We start from the raw sequence: 18,281 nt of genomic DNA, 5'->3' as shown, positions 1-18,281 counted from the left end.
ACGCAAAAATATTTATATAAAAATGATTTGCACAAAATACACGTATTTTTATTATATTATAAAGTATTTTTGTAAATTTAAAATTTATTACCGGAATATATACATATTTATAATATATATTATAGTATATGTAATATTTTTAACATATTTTAAATAATTGTATTTTGCCAATATGGGATATGATCTAAAAAAATGTATCATGTTTAAACTACAATTATTGACTTATGTTTGTACATATTTTTCTGGTAATTATATATTACGTAATCCCAAAATAAATGTTGTTTCTAATGTACCAAAAAAATCACTTAAATTTTTTTTTATTTAATTAATTTAAAATTTAGTTTCATTTTAAAGATATAACATTCTCTCAACTCTCAGTATTTTTTTAATTTAAATTAGCATGAAATGTTTGAGGTATTGATCCAAAATATTATAATATCCCTTTATTCACATCGCCTGCATTTTAATTTTGTTTCCGTATAGGAAATATTGTATCGATCGAAATAAATGGTAGTTGGAAGGAGCAACGTCTGGAAAATAAGATGAATGAGATAAAACCTTACAGCCATGTTCATTGATTTTATCGAGAGTCAATTTTATTATATGGGGATGCGTACTGTCGTATTGTCAGACCTTTTTACAACTTTTCACGCAAATGATCCAACTGTTATTATTTAGTCAGGTTTAAGAGTTTCGTGATGCACAATCCCTTTGTAATCTCACCAAACACATAATTTTTTTGCAGTATCCAGGGCTTTGAAGTATACTTTGCTTCTTGACTTTTGAATAACAATGTTGTCGTATACTAACAATTTATCATCTATCGTTACCAAATGACCAAAAAAAGGCAATCAGCTTCAAGATCCAAGACTTGTGATATTTGCTCAATTCGTGTGGAATCCATACACCTTGTTTCCAAGCCTTCCTAATATTTTTAATTTAAAATTGGACTGGATTAGTTTCCCATCCAGCTAATGGATAGATTGAGTGGGATTTGCTTCCCTTTCTGCAGCCAGAACATCGTCGTCTATATTTGCTGATCTATTAATTTCATGTTCTAATTTTCTTAAACCATCTTTGACATTCAAAATATCTAATGATTTATCTTTTACTATAACAAGTGATTTGAGTTGCTGCAGTAGCCATTTTTTTTAAAAAATCAATGTAAATGCAATTTTTTATAAATTGTTGACTTGTTAAAAATTCTGCGATCGTAAATTTTGGAGATTAATTTTTTAAGACATTGAAATGTGATTTTTAGGCTCGACTAATATATACATATATAACCAAATACGTACTACTGACTGTTAGAAAAACAAAATTAACATACATATAAATAGTTTTCAAGCATTTAAAACTTATGCATGCACTAAATCTTAATCTTATAATTTTTGATAATCTTTTAAAATAAATATAAGATTTTATTTTAATGACTAGTAATAGTCTTGTCTTAATACATTAAACATTTAGTTAACCGAATAATAGTAGAGTAAAATAAATATCAAACATATACTCCCTTAAAACTACATATTCACAAAGCTATTATGTTCAAGGAGAAATGCAAATGATTATTAAAGGGTTCAGCTAAGCTGATGATTTTATTATTATCAAGTGACTAAAAATGATTTTTGAGTGCGCTCACTACTAATTGAATTGCTTTATTCGTTCATGAAATATTTAATAAAAGCATTTTAGGAAGGCGGAAAAAATATTTCAATTGCAGGAAATTTATAAAAGGAAATGTATACAATGGTCGCGATATTTAAATTTATTCAATATCAATATTTGGTTATTGAAAATTTGGTTGATAAACCGGGATAACGTTATAGCAATATTAAAAGTGGATAAATATTAATAAGCATTAAACACAAAACTTGTGTATTTATTAATTTAACTTTATATTAAAATCTATGATATCTAAATTGTAAATCATACAAAAGTTGTTGTTTCCTGTTATTTAAATTTTTTGATTATATTTTTAGGTTTTGAAAGCATAAGCGTTTATCTTAAAATAATATTATTGCACGTGTTATACATATCGAATTACTATGTAATGGTCGAAATACGATTTTACACGAGAGAAAATAGCGGCGTGTCGGTTTGCGTTAGCAAGTTTTCCTTTTATTTTGCCGACGTTTTCGGCTTATTCTGCCCGCAAACTTTCCCTGAAATGGATTTAATCAAATTCACAAGATACGTTTATTTATTCAATTCCTGCTACTATTAACCGGGCTCGTGCCCAATTGAAGCCAATGGATAAGATGAAATGACCCAAAAATAGCTTGATAGATTCAATAAATTCGATAATTTATTTTAATCAGTTTTAGTGGCTTTGGGAATAATTATTTATGTATGGCTTAACATAAACACAATAACTCAAATACAATATGATTGTACTATATACAATTAGATAAAAAATAGTTGTCGAAAACCTTGTTAATTGAAAATAAAAAGTCATATGCATAAAGCTGTATAAAATGCCTTAGTAAAACATATTCCTAAGATAAGATATTTTTATAAGTAGAGCACGTCTGAAAAATTAAAAACACACACACATACATCACGGAGGTCACAGGATCGAGCTGGGCGTTAATGAAGCGAAGATTAATTAACCACTCGGCTAACCCCAAATTGTACAACAACCGCTTGATTTATTTGTTCATATATCACTCGACGCTTTCGGTACGTGTGCCGTCGTAGTTAAATGGCAAAAGCGAAAGGTTAAAGTTGACCCGTATCGTTTAAACACTCGACAAAGCCTCGCAAAATGCTCATCTTGGATTTCAAAAGTGATTGATATAAAAAATAATAATTCATGAATACCATAAAATATCACTGGTAAATAATTTTAAGCGTTTTAGTACTTGTTACATTCATTGAGAATATGGGCAAATGTCACATTTATCAAAATTAAAGGGTTATTTACTAATGTAGAGAGGTAATAAAATAAGTTAGATAAGCGGCGAAGAACGTATAACTTCGCCTGAAATGAGATAAGGGGCTAGTAAACGATAAAAATCTCTATGTTTTATTATCATACTATTTTTTTATTATTGTGTAAATTTATTATGCATTTTTCCGATGTATAAAAAAATTAATTATATTTCATATCTAGTGCAGTATGTGTTTAATAAAAGATAAAATAAACATTTTTTCTACTTCAATCACGTGGAAATTAATTATAGTTGTGTAAACTTCCGGAATGAAAGTATCAAGTTTATAAATAAATATTTCATATTTATTTCAATGTTTGTTCAGTTTATAGGATACATATTAAAGTATAACGTTATATAAATTAAATATGGGCTACGTTAGTTGTTTTTAGTGACGATTCAATGAAGCAATTAACTTTTTGCTGATATTCTTAAAGTAATTAATAATACAGATCTTATCTCTAAAATTTGTTTTTAATTTAGTAATCACACAAAATGTCTTAATTATAAACTAATACTTTGTATAAAAAATACGTCGTTTTCAGTATTTAATAAATTTTTGATTTAAGTAGAGTGCCCTTAAATATTTTTCAAATAAAACTCGTAGGTATATAATTCTTCATTTTTACTTTAGTCAAAACATTGAATAAAATTCGATAATAAAGTGATAATTTAAAAAAGTATTATTTGGGGTTATTACATTGTCTGATAAAATAAGAAGCGGCAGCGTTAAAAGTCTGATTATATAAAGTTAAAGATCATAATTAAAGCTGACCTAGTTAAAACACAATGAAGATCGCGGTAAAGATAAAAGTCAGCAAATCATTCGTGGTAAAGCATTTGGGTGGCATGGGGATGGTTTTAAAGATATAACGTTTGTGTTGTTCATAAATTTCTTCTGTTCTTAAAACTTGTTTTAACGTAATTCTTTAAATGTAATACAATTATATGAGTATTTATGTCTACAATATAATAATTATTTAATTAATTAAATAAATTATGTAGGAGAAAAAAATAGTTGAAATTAGTTAAACATCTCGAACCATTAAAATGTATGCTTCTTATTTTATTTTTTTATTGTAGTGTTTATATAAAATATATTTCTATAGTACTTGCTGGTTTTAAAATAGCGTTGTTATTGAATCGTTGGTGTTGCTTATTATTGGATGACTTGAAGTTAGAAATTCATATAATACAAGATAATTAATTGTTGGTGTGTAACATTTGTATTATTTCTATTTAATATTAGTCAAAGAGCCACGATGGCAGAAAACCCTTTTGCTTTGAGTGAAGTTTTGATCTTAGAATTTAAACTTATAATCCAGTATAAGTATTGTATATTATTTTAACGGCTTAATTTTGATGATTTAAAGTTAATAAAATACACATAAGACAAGCTAATTATTTCTTGTATTGTTTTTAAGAAGTATTAACATATTTTTTTTTTAATAAATATTAGTTTAAGAACCACAACGGCAAGAGTTTTGATATTGGAATTCAGTTGTAGCTACAGTTATTTGACGCTTGACTTCTCTTCTATACTACTATCATGTTAATGAATACACAAAAATCACTTTGCAATGAAGTGTCTGAGAACTTCCTCTCAAAAGCTTTGGCTAAGAATTTCTGAGACTTTCTTAGAGACTTCTTCTACTGACATTCACACTTAACCATCTACTTAGGAGTTCAGGGCATCTAACTTTAAGAGCCTTCCCCAACTGACTTAATCTCTTCGCATTACTGGTCCAGCTTGATGCTTGATTACTCAACATAGCGATTAAGATTTTAGATGAAGATGGGCTTCTGTCAATCGTTTGCCCTTTAGTGTCGGAAAGTATCATAATATGTCATCTATTAAAATATTCTTACGATCTCTGTAGGAATGTTTTGGTTAAAGAAACTTTCACTAAATATATTTAAGACTCATTTTACTCGTCTGCTCTATATCACTTTAGTTCGCAGAATTCTTGAATCGGGATCTATAATTTTGAATATCCAAATAAAAGAATATTATTTTTCATTTGGTTACTATGGTTTTAATTTAAATAAATAAATATTGCCATTTGTTTTTTTCAGACGACTTGCAGACGTATCGCGTTCCACCAGGGGCGTGATGGTCTTATTCAGTAACGCAGAAACTGCCCAGGAAGTGTTGCGCCAAGCCAAAAGACTAAATATGCTCGAGGGCCATTTCGTCTGGCTCTGGGTAGATACCATGTCCACAATGCATCAAGTGAGACAAACCTCCCAAGCAGCCAACAACTCGACTTCGCAGATTCCCACAGGACCGGACGCTTTGGTCGAGATGGAGATCGAGCGGAGGGCCAAGGGCGAAAAGCATTTAGCCGACCACAAGGAGAGGCATTCCCCCGGCAGGCGTTTAGAAGACTTGGATAGGTACAAGAGGAGTGTTGAGACTACGAGTGAATCGGTCACGAGGAGCTTTGAAGTCCTCAGGTCCGCCATGTTGGGCGAGCCCCACCCAAAAAGTGATATTACTAGTTATAATCTTAGCCATAACGATTTTGTAATAAATAATAGTAAACAAGAAGGCGTTGAAAGTTCTAAAATAATAACAAAAAATGCGACCGTGAATCTAATTAATAATAATGATAGGTTTTTATTGTTAAACGATCGCAACGAGCACAATAATTATAACGATTTGTACATAAGGGACGCTCTCGCTAGTAAGGGTGGAATTTTAGATAATGTTAACGATAATGATAGTAGAAAGGGCCAAGGCTTCGGTGTTGAGTTTGTTGATACTGGGCCTGTGGCGCACAACCTTAGTGTGTTCAATACGATGTTAAGCCCTTCGAGTTCGCATATAGCTCAGAAGAGGGCTGAGAGACTGTGGGCGTTCAACAAGCCGGAGAGGATGGACGACGTGGTCACCAACACGACCGTTTTGGACGCCTTCACAGTGGGCCTGCTGGCTCTGAGGCCGGTGCCGATTAGAACAGGTAATCCGATTGAAACAATAACCAAATCAAGTGATTGTTTTTTTTTTAATTTAAGCAATATAAATAACACCGTTAAGCTCTGGTTAAATACGTATTATGCTAAGTAATAATTGTGTGAATTAAGATTAACTTTGTTTAAAAATTATTACACTACATGGAAATAATATGGCAATAAAAAATCAATTGATCAGATAACGAAACAATTCTAAAGCCATTTTTTACCATTTATTTTCCTAATTTATTAAATTTTATTTTTATAAAATGTACAAAACATATTTTCAATTGTGTTACGTCTCATACATTGCATTCATTTTAGGTTTAGTTTTTGGGACAACATTATATTAATAATTTTTTGCTATAATAACATTAAAAAAAACCATAGAATCAACTATTAAAATGATCACTATTTATGATTAAATTAGACCTAATTAAATTATAAAATTAAATACAACAATATTTATTTTAAAAATGGTATGGGAACATGAAAACATTGAACACATTTAAATACGATTTTAATACAAATTATTTAGCTTTATAAATATAATACTTTACAGTTTTTTTACAGTACAATAAAAAATAGCAAAAAATGCAATGGCATATTATTCAACTCAATAGTTAAATTAGAATTTTTAATATTTTTATTATTCTAGATCGTCAATTAATTCGAGGGGCAGTGCGTGCCTTGACCTCAGCCTTCAGAAGAGCCTTGTCGCGACCCGACGAAGATCCTCTGAAGATCCTGCAGCATGAAACGAGCATAGCCAGTTGTTGGACGGACGATCCTCCAGATCCTTACAACCGTTTTTCTAGTGATTTTGTTGGGTAAGCATTTTAACATATTTTTAATTTATATGACATTATTTTCTTATAAAAATCGATGATGTCTTGTGACCCTGCGATAAAGATAAACAGCATTCCGTAAAAGGATTTATCATAAAAAAATATCGCTCAAGTTTGTTTAATGTTTGAATACAAACTTTGAGTCTGTCATTTAATGTGATAAAACCTTATAAAGCTTGTTTATATATCGCGTTAAACAAGTGTTTAACGCTAAATTTTTATTTTGCGTAACTGTCCTGTTTACTTTGAAGAGGCAGTGACAAATTTTGTCTACGTTTTGCAAATTCAATTCACTCTTATTTTTTCTTTTTTAATTTAAATGTTCCATTTCTTAAAATATTTATTTACCTATTCAAAACATTTATGTAATGTATTGGTTTAAATCAATACATTAGACCATAAGCTCTCGTTATTTAAACTGTATCGTCAGCGTACATTAGATATCCATAGAAATGGTCCAAGTAAACTTCCCTAAGGAACACTAGCTGAAATGTTATTATTAAGTGTTCATTATTAAGTATAAAAACATCGCTTCTACTTTTTAGGCATTAGCGTTTCAAGCGTATCAAATAGTCTTATTTGTGAATCAAACCGCGTCGAAAACTTTGTCAATATCTCACATAAATAGGCCCGCACTTTTCATTGTATCTTACGGTAATTGTAGAATAATTATTGGGCTTTCATATCAAATGAATTTTAGCGATTTTATTAATTAAGCAATAATTAACTTTGTTTTGTTATTACCAAAGCATATAATTTAGTATTTCACATATACAAATATTTAAAAACATCACATTGATTGCGAATATTGTTAGCTTAAATTTAAAATAAAATTTTATACATCATATGAGTGCTCTCTAAATAATACAATTTCACTATTGCGTACATTGTGATATTAATGTTGTTTAATTATAAATATGTCATATTTTATAATACAACTTTAAGCTTAGTTCGTTCCTAATAATCCTAAATACTTGAATAATTGTATAGTCGATTATCTAGTAACATGCATTTCTAAGTTCGCCCTTAATATTCTTAATGTTTCATATATCTAAGTATCCGATTCACAGGTTATTAAAGAATTATGATTATAAAAAATATTTAATAAAACAATTTTTTTAGTTTAAAATATTATAGTACATATTTCATAAATGGATAAATTATTACATTTAGTATATATCCTTTGTGTGTCAGCGTTTAGGAAAATTACTTTCTTTTCCTATTATGAAATTATAAAAGGCAGAAATTATACACGCCCACGATTCCGTCTTTGGCGAACGAGCGGGCTTACGTAGCCATGATAGGGGCTGAAAAGCCTTCTTTAATCTTTCGGAATGACCTTCGACCTTCCTCAACTCAAAGTGCCCGACTATTACTTCCAGAATATAAATGCGGATACCGCATCTTGTGAATTAAGCCATGTATACGTACCCGTTGTCCGTATTGTTGCTCGGCTTTATAATAATGTTAAATAATTTTCTTTTGTAAAGATATCCACATTTTTCAAATTTTACTTTAAAATTTAAACTTTTTGAAGATTGAAGTGAAAGTATTTTTTCCGTCACTATTGAAGTGACGGAAAAAATATATAGTCCGAAAGCAAATTTTTTTAACAAATTTGTTTTAAAGAAATACTAAAAAATATTTTTTGATAGCATTTGGAATAGAAAAAAAATCACCTAAGTAAGAATGTTTTTAGTTTCCTAAAATTTATTTTACAGGCCAGTACAAATGTAAAACTAGATTTTTATGGTATTATTGAATGTGCATATTATTATAAAAATATTTATATTATCTTAGTGAGAAATTATTATTACACTTTTTGTTTATGTGCATAAAAAATATCTTTGTATATTAATATTTATTTATATATCTGAAGCTAAGTATTAAAAAATGGCATTGCACTTTTTTACGTTCACGCGAAAGTTTTTATACGCTTTTTTGATATACAACAAAACAATGTACATAACCGTATACGAACGTGTGCTAGTAAAACGTTAAAGTAAAATATTAAGGGTTGGATAATAAATAATGGAAAAGTTTGTAAATGCCATTAACGCTATAAAAAAAGCGAGAACCTTCATAACATACATAATATAATATAAGCGCTACGGTTTCGCCGTAAAAATATACGTTTTGAAAATAAAAGCCGTGTTTTTAATTTTATTTTCATGTTACGGACAACAATTTGTATGTTTGGCCCTCAAAAGCAAAGGCTATATTTTTTTGACATGAGCTCGTGTATATATATTTATTTTTAAATTATCACAAATTACATCTTGTTTTGTGGGGGCTGCGAGATTTTTCTCTCTCGTGGGATAAATTTTATATAAGATTTACTTTTTAAGCAAAATTTGGAAATCTGACGAAAATGGCTCACTCGTATCGTACATATGTATTTGGCATAATTTTGCAAGCTATCTCCATATCTGTACACTAGCATTAAATATTGATTCGCACATGTATTAAATGCTTGATTAAGTCAATCTTTTTATAGATTTTATAAAAATAGCAATATACCTTTTACAGTATTCTATGAGGAAAAACTCGCGACTGGAGCTTATTCACTTTAAAAAAAAAACTTCTAGTGATTCGGTACATATATATTTATTGTATTGAGTCGTAAATTAACAAACATTTTACAAAACTGTGGTTTATATCAAAGCAAATAAGAGATCAGTTTATAAATTGGACTTAATGGCTCATCCTTTTTTCTTACAAGTTAAGTTTAATCGCTGTTTGATTAAAAATATGTGTCGCAAATTGTATTGTACTTGTACTTCTTTTTACTTATTCAAACCAGGATGCCGTCGAGTAATTTGCATTTGTAATTTATTAATTCCCTTCTCTCTATTTCTCTTTCGTGAGAATAACTAAATATAGCTCAGATAATATATTTTAGTTATGAGAGAGCGAGGAAAAGAGAATTGTTATTTAGTAATTAATTAAATTAATTTATTCCTTTGCTTAGTTTATTAACTTAACTTCATGTAATACTATGACAAATCAAATATTTGGAATTATACAGAGTTAATTATTGCTTAATTTAATCTAACATTTATATATTTTATATGAAGTTCAGTAATACGAAAATTAATTTTTATCCTTAATATCTACCGAATCTACTGTAAAAAATGTCATTGGAAAGCTTTTTATTGAATTTATATTCTTTTTAATTATGTTTGTACCTATCTACTTATATATGTTATATTTCAGTAACGAAATAAAATAAGTCTACAAAATTTTAGTTAAAATCTGTCCCCGTGGTATACGGTTTTGAAATGATATAATGGCTCTTAGGAAAACGTAAATATCAAATGAGTTGTTAAACCATTAAATGCATGATTTTTCAAATTAAATTTTTTTTTTCTCTAAAATTAGGCTTAAAATGACGGCAAAAATAATTAAAAATATATTAAAGCTTATTTGTGGATTATGCAGAACGCCAAAAAAGTATATTAAAATTAAAAATTTACAAAAAATATTTATTAGTGGAAATTCTTAAAGCAATTTTTCTTTTTATTAAAATATTAGACAACACCACATTTTTCACACATTGTTAGTGAAATTCCATTGCATTTCGGCATTTTGCATCTGTTCCTCTTGTTCAATATGTGCCAATGTATACAACTGCATGTTTTGTTTATTTTATGCAACTATTATAAAACTTAGAAATCAAAAATAAATAAACAGTGGTAGACTAACCTTTTTGGAGTATATAAATTAATTTTATTTTGTTTTATATCCACTAGCACTAATGAAAACAAATGGTAAAATTCGCAAAAATGTGACACATTTGCACCAAACGATTTTTTTAAATGGCATTATCACGCGTACAGAGACATCTTTTGGAATAATTTGAAAACACAATGGCTCGGCGTTTGTTACACATATATAACATTATGCAATAGAGTTCCTTTATTGAACGTAGACTGAGTTATAAGCGCTTAAATAAATTGTTGCAGATTTGCAACACAAGAGTTAAAGTGTCTGATACAGCTTAGTACATTAAACAACAACGTTTCAACTAAGCCAGACACAAATTCTACAAAGCGGTTGACTTTTGATAAGCTATTTGGAATACATATTTATTATACCAATATGCACATCTTAAGATTTTTGCATCTCTCTAATCGAACTGCGACTATCTACCACACATAAAACGATTTTCCATGATTCAGCTGTAACCGTTCGGCGCTTGGTCGCGCTACGAATAACAATTAGTTATTTTTCCCCGCGTTGTTCCATCGCTTTTGTCCAAGTGCCCCCTGGAACCGAAGCACCCAAGTACCCACCGACGGATACGATCGTATGTTTTACGGTCTGGTGGCGAAAGTCGACAAGGCACGTACCGCTCTCTTGCGCCCCATTGTGTGTGTAGTCGGGACACAAAGACCCGATGTCGTTACTACAAGAGCTGTCGCCCAGCAATTAGGGACTTAACAACCGCCGAAGATGTAAAAGGCACGAACCTAATAGAGGGCAATAAAAATCCTGGCGTGTGTGTGTGTGTGTATGATCCGTGATATTAATGGCGATTCGCGGGTGAGATTTTATGGCAGCAGTTAAAGCTCGTTCCTGTCGGGTAAATCGAAAATCGCAGCTTGTTTCCTATCGAATGGTAAGGTTGTCAACCTCTGATTTGTGATTCGGTATTGAGTACCGTGGAGCCGTTACTCTATTTAGTACACTGGTAGGACTATGCGAATTTATTTCGACGTATTTTAGAAAGAGTAATATTGTCATAGTTAGTTTAAATTTATTTGTATAATCAATTTTTTTCATACACTGCATCTACTTAAAACCAGATTTTCTCTATTATTGTAATTCTAAAAACTTTTCAATTTAAATTTAACTAAGATAACATAAATTGATTTAAATTAATTAAATAGTTATTATAATAATATAAAGCTGCTGTTTGTAGAAAACTTATCTACTCATACATAATTTTAAAATTAAATATAATAGTGGTCTTTTAAAAAGATTTAATATAAAATTTTACAAAAAATATTTATAAACATATGTGTCGCATATTTGTTGAAAACACATATTTTTAAGCTAGTTACAGTTTATTTAATAAACATATATAATTTAACTCTTGTAGATGTTAGTGGAGTTGAAATGGCAGATCTTTATTAGCATGTAAAGTTGTATTATTGTCAGCTATAATTTCGTATAGCAGCTGGGAAGTGTTCTTGTGATGATACAGGACGATCCGCTAAAGTGTCTTGAGTTCAATCATGGCGTCTCAATGGCGTATTTTATAATGCTAGTTTGAAACAGCTCTGGCGAATCACAGATGATGATGTTTGCTTCTTAGATACACCCACAAAGGGTATTCTGACTTAAAATATATGGTGACTCCGGTGATTGTTAGCCAGTAGGTAGAATAACAATAGTAATATATGCAGGGTAAAATATCTAGTTAACGCGCGTCCTTTCTAAACAAATAGTAGTTTTTCCGCGCTATTTATGTATAAATAACGTCTCGGGATATATGTGAAATTAGGTAGTCAATACAATTTAGCCATTTATTAACGCAAATATTTGATCATAAGAACTATCTTTCAAAGCATGTTTTCGTTCGTTATAAATAGTCATAGATGAATTATGCAGGTGTTTGGAACCTTCACAGTATCTTAAAAAATATTTTTTTTTAATATATTTTTACATAAATATATGAGAAACAAAATAAAAAGGGTGCATATTTTTAACTGGCACAATAAACATATACGATACAGTTTTTGTAAATAATAATATTTTTAATATGAAATCTACAACGTTAAGTGCATATTTAATGTTGGATATAGAAAATATAAAATAAAACACAAACCTAATAATTAGTGTACCGAAATACAAATAATAACATGATTATTCCAAAATTTCTTAAGCATTTTTTAAATTTATATGTATTTTTTAAATTTATATAAGAAAATATTGAATTTTATATTAAAAAAAGACTCACCAAAACGCTGGTTCTATACAGAATGTATAATATTAATAATACTCGTACAAACGTTCTTATAGCTTACATTTCTCATTGTTTATTTTTTTTGGTTAAAATGTTTTTATCTTTCATATTTAGCAAAATTGATTTAATTTAGCTATCTTTTTAGCCATAATATATATTTAAAAACTTTAAATATATATTATTAATCATTATTAAATAAATAAGCATATTGCCATTTATTACTGATTTTTAAGTAGGTAAATAATTATAAAAACATTTTGAGTATAAAATAAAATATAAATAGCAATCGCCCTAAAACGCTCTTTTATACGTATTTGTAAAAATATGTAAAAATGACATAAAAAACCCATTCAACTAACATATTTTTATTTGAGCTCAACTGTATTTCTAAATTTAATTTCTTAGGATGATGCAAACATTTTCAGAAAGAATCTTTGTTAACTGTCTGTTTATGCTAAGCACATCAATAACTATTAATTGTACTAGATAGTTTGTGAAAATTATTGCATAATATTCATATTACTTGAAAAATATTTTATTTTCATTGCTAGGATGAGATTGGATTATTTATAATATATATTTATTTAAGTAAAAACCGCATATTACAAAGAATAAAGGAGACAAATCTATGTGACATGTTGCTAAATCCTGCTTAAGTGTCACTAAAATTTTTATTACTTGTGAAATCTGAGCCTTAGGATTTTCTCCACAAAATTTTAATATATGAGTTTTTTTAAAGAAGATGGCCTTTAGTATTAATTCATGTTTTACTAAAGTAAAAGTGCTCGTTAAAATATTAACATATTGATTTATAAAACTTGACACTGCTATAAATATATTTTTTACTTAATATGGCAAATAATGTTCTAAAAAATTTTATTAGGAAAAAATATTTATATGGCAAACGCAAAATATTTATTCTTCAAAATATTTTATGGTACATTTCGTAAAATATGATTCTAGTATATTATTAATATATTAAAGTTCAACATGTGTTCAAAGTATATAGATTGTTATAATTAGGTATTAACAGAATTATGTTAAATATCTTTTTTATTTTATAAACCAAGTATATTGAACAGATAAATTACGGACCTTATCTACCGCTTATTTTTCGTTTTTACATAATTTTTTATGAATTTTATTTACAAGGCAATATGCATATAAATGTGTCAACTTTTTTTTATATTAATAATTATTAGAAAAATATTTCAATTATGATACAATTTAAGTGAATTGACTTATATTATGTTCGCGGATTGAAAACATAATAATATAGCCTGTTCGCATAAAACTAAGGTTAAGCATTGCTGACTCAATTCTATGCCATTTCAGGAGAGAAACTAAATGTATAATGGTTGGAAGTAACTGGCTGAATTCCTAAGTAGTTTTGAGACTAAAAATGGTTATCACGTTCTTTCAGCGAGCACAGTAAAATGCATTCAGCTAGCTTTATATGTATTACCACCATCATTTAAATGTAACACATTGGATGTTCTATATACAATTATTTAAGTTTATATTCATATTTTATTTTATAATCTCACTGGGAACATATCACTGTGCTTTGGTTATCACCACTAAAACTTTTCAGGCATCTAATATAAGTCCATATATTGGTTTGAATATATTTTTGAATTTCAAAACTTTCCTTATGTGAACTTTAAGGAAGTTGAAGTTTTCATTAGTGTTGCTTCTGCATGAACTTTTCAGCCAACAACTTATTATATATTTATTTATGAATAGTATAAATATAATATGTATTTATCTATATTAAAATTCTTTGCATTTACAATGCTTTTTAGGTGAGTGTAATGTACTAGTTAGAGCTTACTTCCGTAGTTGTTCATATTTGTGTATAATATTTTTTCCATATAAATATGTTCCTTTTTATGTTATAATGTTCTACATTATCTGATAATAGAAAGAAAACGAATTACAGAACATATCTTGCTTAATTATATTATATATTTCGACGATATGCCCTCAGGATAAAGTCAGAAACGGGTCACAGTTTCAGGCATGGCACAGGGAGGATTTGGAATAATGGTCAGTGGATTACACCAAGGGATCGGTCCCTGTTCCCGAAAAAGATTAAAGGCTCTCCTCATTTGTCTAACCTAATTCTCTTCAAGTTCTTCCCTCCGAGATACTCTCACCTGAAAGCCTAAGGTCCGGAACAATCGGTCCAACTCGAACGTGCCGAGCATTCGCTCTATAACACTCGATATGTATATGTGTATATTGTAGAAAATATAATAACAATAAGGGCGTAAACGTGTCCTTAACTCGCGCTAGGGATAATTGTCGGAGTTAAGCCAAAGGACAAGGGTTAAAAACGCGAGATTTATGCGACCCGCCTTTGGTCGGTTTCGGTGGCGCTTTAAAGTTTTAATGCTACGCCGTGTCGGGATTTGCGAGGCTTTAAAGCGCGTTTTTCTATTAAGCCCGTTGTTTCGATTAACGATGGATATAAAACGTTGAGCTGTACACTGTTTGAAGATTTTAAATTAAAAATATAAATTGAAAGGGTGGATTGGGAATCGCTGGATTATGTAAGTGAACATTGTATAAAAACTCTTTATTAAAATTAGATAAAAAGATGAAAAAAACCAAAATAAATTGAGACCATTATTAATTTAGATAGTGAAAGATGTGGAATTAGAATAACAAGAATACACACTAATAATACATTGCTATAATAAATATTAAATCAAAAATGTAAAAGCTTATAAACAGTTTTGTAATCCAACAATTATTGATATTAAAGTTTATATTATTTTACTTAATATAAATTAAATTTAGGTAAAACAATCCAAATATTAAATGAATGATTCTCAAACTATGGTAGTATACGTATTACTAGTGGAACAGCAAGTTGTTTTTGTGGTACACTAAATATATTTTAAATCAATTTTAATGATAACTCAGTAATTAAATTAAACTACCTTCCAACCCAATGACAAATTTTAATTTCACTAAAACACTCTTAACGTTAATTAAAGCTGCAACCTTTTTTGGCATACTGTTAACTAAAGACTTGCTGGTGGACGGAAACAATTATCTCCATTCTATTTGCAATTTTTCTCGCAGCTCAATTTTGGATTTGCAATTGTGTTGGACAACCATTTTTTTTAATTTTGACCGTAAATGCTCTATAGTCTGATGACTGTGCATGCCATTCTAAAAGTGTTAAGCTCCTTGACGCAAACCAATCCCTGATTTTTCACAAAGTATGGTATGGAACGTTTGATTGCTGGAATCAGATGGAAGCGTGGTCTGTGCTTGAAAATATTTTTTTGTATAAATCCATTAAATTGGATTCCAACATTGAAATATAAATGTCACTATTCACACTACCCCCTCAAGTGTATATGTTTTATTTCAGCAACTTCAGATCGTACCGCTTCCGCCATTATATTTAACTTTGGGTACTATGCAATCGACTCTTCGACGCAAGTATACCATGGGTGTTAAACACAAAAAAATATTTTTTAAATAATTTAGAATAAATTTATTTTTTATTTTTTTCTTATTCATTGGATCAAATGACTTTAACCCAATCTTCAGGTGTCTAATGTCAGTGTTTTCGGGTCCACTCTAACCTTTGAGTTTTATTTATTTCTGAAAGCCACAGTTTGTGTCGGGCATTAAAACCTTTGAGTCCCACATTGATGAGCTTTTTTTCCCACCATCTGCGAAGAAATAAATGGTCATTTGCTTGCAGAGACTTCAGCAGACATTTTTCGACGATTTTTAAGGGACTTACGAACAAAGATTCGATTTTTATGGGCAGTTGTATCTCGTTTTCTTCCAGTTTTTGGCTTTGATTTGTAAGAACCATATTCGTTGAATTGTTTCAAAACATTTTGGACAGTGTGTCTTGAACAATTAATGTGTTTTCTAATTTCCGACATATTTAGTCAATAATAAACAGTATGCGAATGCAATAAAATTAAATTCGCTATGTTAGCTTTACTTAATACGCATTTTTTTGGCATTTTTTATATGTTAATATAATATTTATAATAAATTAAATCACGCAATCATGCAACCGATCATAACGGTCACTTAAGCGAGACTAAATAATTAAACCTACAATCTCTTTTTAAAACTCAAGTGAGCAATTAAAAATGGCAAATTCCTTTATGTAGTTCTCAGAATTACGGTAAAAACTACTAAAATATTTCGGACAGACTATGCCTATTATGATAAAAATTAACAGTTGCATAACTCATAATTAGTCTTAAAAAAAACAGTTTTTCAAAGCAAAAATGTTGAAAAACAAATACTTTTTACTTACTTATAAAACAATACCATATTTAAGTAATCCTAAATATAAATAAAGTTAGACTATATATAATATGTATATAAAAAATTAATGTTTATTGTAATTAATATGCTTTTTGATAAAGTGAATTACCATTATCTTATTTAACATACAATGCCTTTCAACAGTTCAAATCTTTAACCCATCAAATCTTGACACAGAATCGAGTTACATTATACTCCATCGAAACTAAACGAGATGTGACGTCAATGTGTGTTCTTATCCTTTATTATGATATACTTTATTCATGGGGGCACTGCGAAAAGATCGCATAAACGAAATTAGGGTCAAAATCAAACCCTTCCAGCAGTTTAGCCGCATAAATATTTGATTCGACGTGGATAAGTACTGTTATTTATCCGCTTATTGTGCCTCAAGTAGGGTATACTACGACGAGATAATATATACGTATACATATGTTTCGTCGATATTTTTCAGGTATTGTTGAATGTAGCGCGCTCGCTCGCCCCCAGGGATAATCTTTGGGAAACTTTGGGAACGTGAAAAGGGATTCCGGGGATGCTGCATATCTCAGCGACACTAAATAACATACCCTGCAATATACGTACTTTATTATTCTCAAAGCTTTTCCGAATTACGCACGCCGTGTAATCTTTCTCGCTCTCTCGTGGCATGCCTGTCAGAGAGTTTGTATGCATAATTCATATTCTGATGGAATTCGACGTAGTGTTTGATTATTAACGCTGACGTTTCTGTTACAATGGCATATTCAACAATATATTGGGTCGTTAGAAATACGAATGCCAAACTAGTCACTTGTACGGATCGATCTTGTGGTTATTGCGGTTAAATGCTGTAAATTTATATTCTAGTGTGGTTATAATAAATCTTATCGATTGATCGCCTGTTACAAAATATTATTTACAAAATTAAATATGGAAATTTAATTGTTTGATTTCTTAAAAGCGTCATTTTTAAATTCTTGATTTTATTTAAAATTTTTTTGCTAAGCCAAAATTGAGAAGAGAATATATTTTCTTTGGATTCGCTAGTAATCAATATTGAATTTATTTAACGCCACCCTATCAAACGTTATAAACTATATAAACAAAGATTAGAAACTATTAAAACACGTTTTTAGAGTTGCTTTGTGAATTGTCTACAAGCTATTAATTTTAATATAAATAGTCAGCGGAAGAAAAAGTAAATTTTTTAATTATTAGCTGTACCATTTTCTCGATTTTTCTTATTCCTAGCTCAAGTTGCAAAAGTTTTGACGGCGC

At 29.3% G+C, this 18,281-nt stretch overlaps 1 protein-coding gene across 1 annotated transcript in view; it reads left to right on the top strand.

The window, feature by feature from the left end:
• LOC148230562 (uncharacterized) overlaps nucleotides 1–18,281 on the top strand; it is a 243,250-nt gene that overhangs the window by 194,052 nt on the left and 30,917 nt on the right. The window contains exons 6-7 of the mRNA XM_088194636.1: nucleotides 5,010–5,896; nucleotides 6,547–6,718. Coding sequence (XP_088050762.1) covers nucleotides 5,010–5,896; nucleotides 6,547–6,718 — 1,059 coding nt within the window. The remainder of the gene's footprint in view (nucleotides 1–5,009; nucleotides 5,897–6,546; nucleotides 6,719–18,281) is intronic.

Source organism: Plectrocnemia conspersa, unplaced genomic scaffold (genome assembly GCF_051122295.1).
Source record: "Plectrocnemia conspersa isolate PC_06_02 unplaced genomic scaffold, ASM5112229v1 ptg000010l, whole genome shotgun sequence".
Lineage (NCBI taxonomy): Eukaryota > Metazoa > Arthropoda > Insecta > Trichoptera > Polycentropodidae > Plectrocnemia > Plectrocnemia conspersa.
Note: the sequence above shows the minus strand (reverse complement) of the source record. Positions and strands in the feature narration are given on the sequence as shown.